Source organism: Montipora capricornis, chromosome 13, assembly GCF_036669925.1.
Source record: "Montipora capricornis isolate CH-2021 chromosome 13, ASM3666992v2, whole genome shotgun sequence".
NCBI classification, from domain to species: Eukaryota; Metazoa; Cnidaria; class Anthozoa; order Scleractinia; family Acroporidae; genus Montipora; species Montipora capricornis.
In genome coordinates this window covers 30,588,140-30,593,139 of record NC_090895.1, presented here as the reverse complement: position 1 = coordinate 30,593,139, position 5,000 = coordinate 30,588,140, and the positions used below count along the sequence as shown (strand labels likewise).

General features: G+C 37.9%; 1 protein-coding gene across 1 annotated transcript in view; it reads left to right on the top strand.

Moving 5' to 3' along the window:
• Positions 1-419: 419 nt before the first annotated feature.
• LOC138030981 (uncharacterized) overlaps positions 420-5,000 on the top strand; it is a 6,873-nt gene continuing 2,292 nt past the window's right edge. Inside the window, exons 1-2 of the mRNA XM_068878842.1 lie at positions 420-1,445; positions 4,955-5,000. The exon at positions 4,955-5,000 is cut by the window's right edge and continues 9 nt beyond it. Coding sequence (XP_068734943.1) covers positions 592-1,445; positions 4,955-5,000 — 900 coding nt within the window. The 5' untranslated portion in view covers positions 420-591. The remainder of the gene's footprint in view (positions 1,446-4,954) is intronic.

Below are 5,000 nucleotides of genomic sequence, written 5' to 3'. Positions count from 1 at the left end.
TTTTGTTTCGATTTTGTTTGTAAAACAGTTTTTTTTTAAAATTTATTTTTGTCATGTTTTCCTCTTTTATCGTGGTAGTCCAGCTGCACAGTAAATATTTGCAAGGGAGGTAAATGCTTCGTTGTCTACCGTGCGGTTGAGGGACGAGTTATCGAAATACTGGGCTACCAAAAAAATGCTAGATAAACTTGACATTTGATGTTCTGTTGTAAAGATTCTCTTCATAAAGTACAAAACTGAAAGGTAGACGTAAAGATTCGGCACCCTGATAACTTCACTGAGAGATGAATAATGCAAATAAATAAAGGTAAAGTTGGTATCATGGAGTAGACCTGACCGCGCTCACAGAGTCTTCGAGGTGAGCTAGGGCCAAATGTGGCCACAAAGATACTGATTGGCTGCCTCGGTCACAGTATAGGACGTCATGTCTGTTGGTTGCTGGAAGAGTTATGGTGGTGGGTCGCCATTTTATCGTGACTTTGTGGGCTGTTTTGGGGTGAAATGTGAGCTTAGGCAGCTTTTTCTCCGCATTTTCAAAATGGAGATTGTTGGCCTATATCGTGGCTTCATTTCATCCCTTCTAATTCATTGATGGCTGAGGGACTCAACAATGATATGAGCGAACAACATCAACGCGAGCAAGCCAGCGTTCCACATGGCCAGGAGGCGGATCGCTCCCTTCAAGTACAGTTTGTTATTCCTGCTACAAACGTACAACATGCGTCTACAACTCAACCTAAACCAACTTCAAATATCTTAGCTCCGATTCCGGGCCATAAGAAAAAAAGTTCTTTTCAAATAACCAGTGTCATCGAGACTAAAGCCCGCAATCGTGGCGATAGCAATGGATATGATGGCGACTTGAACGAAAGCGATATAGTTGATGACGAACCTGAAGTCCAAGTTGAACTTGGGCCATTTTCAGATCCACATGGAACTGCAAATGGCAATGGTGGGTCTAGATTCAAAGTAGTTAAACTTCAACGAGATGAATCTTATGTACGTGGCCGATGGAAATGTCACGATTTTCCTGATGTGGAATCTACTCAGTCATCGTCCACAAGTGTATCTGCTTCAAGTTCGACTTGTGTGTCTACCCTTTCTTCTAAAGACAGCGTGGAGAAATCAGACTCTCATTCAAGTGCAAGGATAAATACTACGAGCAGTACTGTTGGAAATCACATAACAAGTGATACGGACTCGTCGTCATTAGATATTCCAACGCATGGTTCTTCAGTGAGATCGACAGCATCGCAATCAAATGAACAAAATTCTGTACAGAGTGAAATAAATGTGGTTTCAAAAAAGAAGGATTCAGAGCCGAAAATGAGTCTTGTTAGTGAACCCACAAAGCAGAGTGAATCTCCAGTGGCTAAACTACCTTCTGGTTTGGACAATTTAGATAGATTATCCCAAGAAGGAACCCAGTCAATCGCTGCGGCCGGGTAGGTTGTACATACATGTGTTGCTTCTAAATGATGAATTGTGATCTTTTCCTGTGACGTAAATCGTGCTAATGGTGATAATAAATGTGTTCTTTTAGTGGATTTTTGGAAAGAAAGAACGCCATTGATCACTGGAATTCAAATCACTCGAAACTGTATGTGGTCGCAATTTGCAACATCTCGTTTCGCTTCTTTGAGTCTTAAATTTCATGTTAGAAATTATTGACTCCCAGATTCTATAATTTATTGTATAATAACCCAAGTTATTCACAGATTTTGATTGGTTCTTGCCTATGATCTATTAGAGGACAGACGCACGATTGACGTCACCATCAGCTTTTATGCGAATAAAGTTTAATTCTTTATTATATAAAACAAATAGATTCCATGTTGCCGTGCGTCTGTTCAGTAATAGATCACAGAAGACGTCAAGATGTGGTAAGAACACCAGTGACACACTCGGCTATCGCCTCACTCGGCAATTGCCTTGTGTGCCACTTTTTTGTTCTTACCACATTTTGACGTCATCTGTAATCTAATACTGAACAGACACACGGCAACATGGAATCTATTTGTCAATTACCTGGATGCCACAGGCATACCACGTCATAAAACCAGTCGAGTTCCTCTTTGTTGTTTTTCTTCTTCTTTGTCACAAAAGTGCATACCCCACAAATACTGGACTAAGCTCTGATCGAGGAATCTAATTTTATGCCCCTCAGTATTTCCAAACTCCCTTATGGTAATCAGAACACCCACACTTTCCCCTGCTTTCTGGCATTCTGAAAGCGTGTTTAACCATTCTGCCACGGTGATGTAGTTCCCATTTTGCCATGAGAGCAAAGGTTTAGTTTGGAATCCTTTCCGCCTCACATCTGAAAGTATTCGATAAAGCGGACAGGTGATTTTTCTTTGAGACTGGCAAGCTTTAAAGGTAAGGAGAATTTTCTACGTTATTTCTAGCTTTTGCTTCGTTCTTCTGTGTTCCACTATGAACATTATAGCATAGAACAAATACTCCAATCAACCTTTTTCTTGCGAACCAGTTCGTTCAGTCGTCCCAAAACATTTTGTTAATCAAACAAATGTGTTCAATGGGCCATTGTGCCAAACATTTTGTGAATCGAACCAGTGTGTTCAAGCGGCCATTGTGCCAAGCATTTATCAATCAAACCAGTGTGTTCAGTTGGCCAATTGAGTAAACACTTGCTATTAGGAAGCACTGTTTGGGAATCCCACGCCATTCCTCTCTATGTAGAAATCAAATTAGTGGTAAAAACAAGGCGTGTCACGCAATCGCACGCTCTACTATGTTAAAGAAAAATATGAGACTGCTCGCAGTCTATTCTCAAGCACGGCAATAAACTTAAATTGTGGTTTGCTCAAGTACGCTCAGCATTTCTCAAAAGGTAACTCGTTTGCTGGAAAGGGGCCAGAAATTTGAGAAGAACAGATGTTTAAATTCAAAAAATGAACTGACATGCTTTTTTTGGAAATATGCACATCTTTCTTCGCTCTTTTAATACTTTCAAGCACATTTCCGGTACCCTCTTGCTTCAAAAACTTGCAGCTGTTTAAAAAAAATACAAGTCACTGCTCCCAGTTTCCACGCCAGCACACACTTTCAAACTGAAACTCCTAGTAATTAGGCCTGTTGAATGTATTTACATGCTTATGGTAAATCAGGACTTGAAATTGTGACCAATACAGTCGCATTTGCGGCCGAGTTTTTTCCATTGCGATTCAAATATCTGGAGGAGTCACCAATTTGCCACCAGCTTTCACCATTGAAATAAAAGGGTTAGTAGTTGGCATTTTGCCACAACTTTTGCTAAAAGAAATAAAGTAAAAAAAAATTATTTTGTTTCTTGTCATGAATTTTGTCTCAATTTGGAGAGCTTGAGCAAAATTGTAATTTGGCTGGACTGCGATCCACATGTGGTGCAGGCTCCTATTTTCCCTATGATTACAAATGATGCAATTAAATTTGTGACTATAACTTGCATCTTAATTTTCATATCTTGTTGGGATATGTAGAGCCCATGGTATGTTATGAAATTATAATTTACAACACAGTTTAACTAGTGTCCAGGCATCCCCCAAAAATGCATGGAAACTGCTTACAACCTTTCACCTTGTGAACAAAATGGCGTGCTTTCTTCAATGCACATGTACAGCAAAATAAGCATTTCAAAATAGTCAATCTCTTTGGCTTTTATGTTTGTGAGGATGGTAAGCAGCTGCTTTATCATAAATATCGGGCATTTCTTCTGTTTTATGTGGAAAATATCGTAATTATGCGGAGGTTGTAGATTTTAGGGAATTACGTGGATCCACATCACCATATCCTGTCAGATGCCATGTTATTTTCTTGAACAAATTGATTGAACAATCCATAAGATCAGAAGATCTATATTTGAAAGGATGATGAGAATAAGTCCCATGATCAATATTGCTTCTTCTTTATGTGTACTATCTTCCAGCCATATTTAGGGGTTTTAGGTTCCGTGAATTTGAGACAGTGGAATTTTCGTTATTACTCTAACATTCCACTTCAACATCAAGACACCTTTGTGTTATCATCTAATTAATTGATGCTTGCAAAAGAGATCTATATATTTGGATCTTCTTTGCATGTGAAAGAAAATCATTAGGATTATTTGCAAAAAGGTAAAAGTCTATATTAGGGGAACTTAAAAGTCATAATTTGATTTCACCCATTGACAAGTAAAATCGTCTGGCGTTAGACAGAGTAAAATACTAAGTCTGGCCGGTTTAAGTCTGTTTGGACGTCAAAGGGTTGAACAAAAATGATGAAAATTGTGTACATGTATACCTTCAACAGAGCAATACAAAATTAACGCATATTTACATAATTTCAATATTAATGTATTATGGAAGGGATATCAAGCCCCAAGTACATGTTTAAACATATATACATAATGCTTGGTTTGATCTTTATTTATTTGACTATGTATGGTTTCTTTTAAAAATTTCTTCTTTCAATTCTACAAAGACATTGCCTTGATGTGTAAAAACTGTATAGTGAAAACACTTCAGCATTCAACAAAGCGTTCTTATTTTTAGAGATGACTAGCACATCTGTTGACACCAGCTGTTCCTTCATGTTCATATTACCTTGTCATGCTTAGAATTTGAAAAAATTAAGTTCTGATAGAAATCTTTGCAAAATAATATTTGTGTGCCTGCTATTGAAATGGGGAAAGAACTCATTCATGAATGAGTTTGTCAACTTGAAAGTTGCAGTTTTATAGAGTAGTACAGAACCCCGTGACAACTCTTTATTGATAATGGAATTTTTCTATGAGAGTCAGTTCTCATTGTGAAGTCTTGTGTGGTAGTCATGAAGTATTTCTTTAAGTAATCGTACTTTTTTGGTACTGTATTTGTTTGCATTGTACAATGAAGATCACCATTGTTTATAACCTCAAAAGATCTATAGTCTTGTAGTAGGTACATGTATTTACATTTTGTTTTGTTTTTTTCAGCTTAGGTCCTGGAGAGGCAGAAATGCCCATTGTGAATAAAATTGCA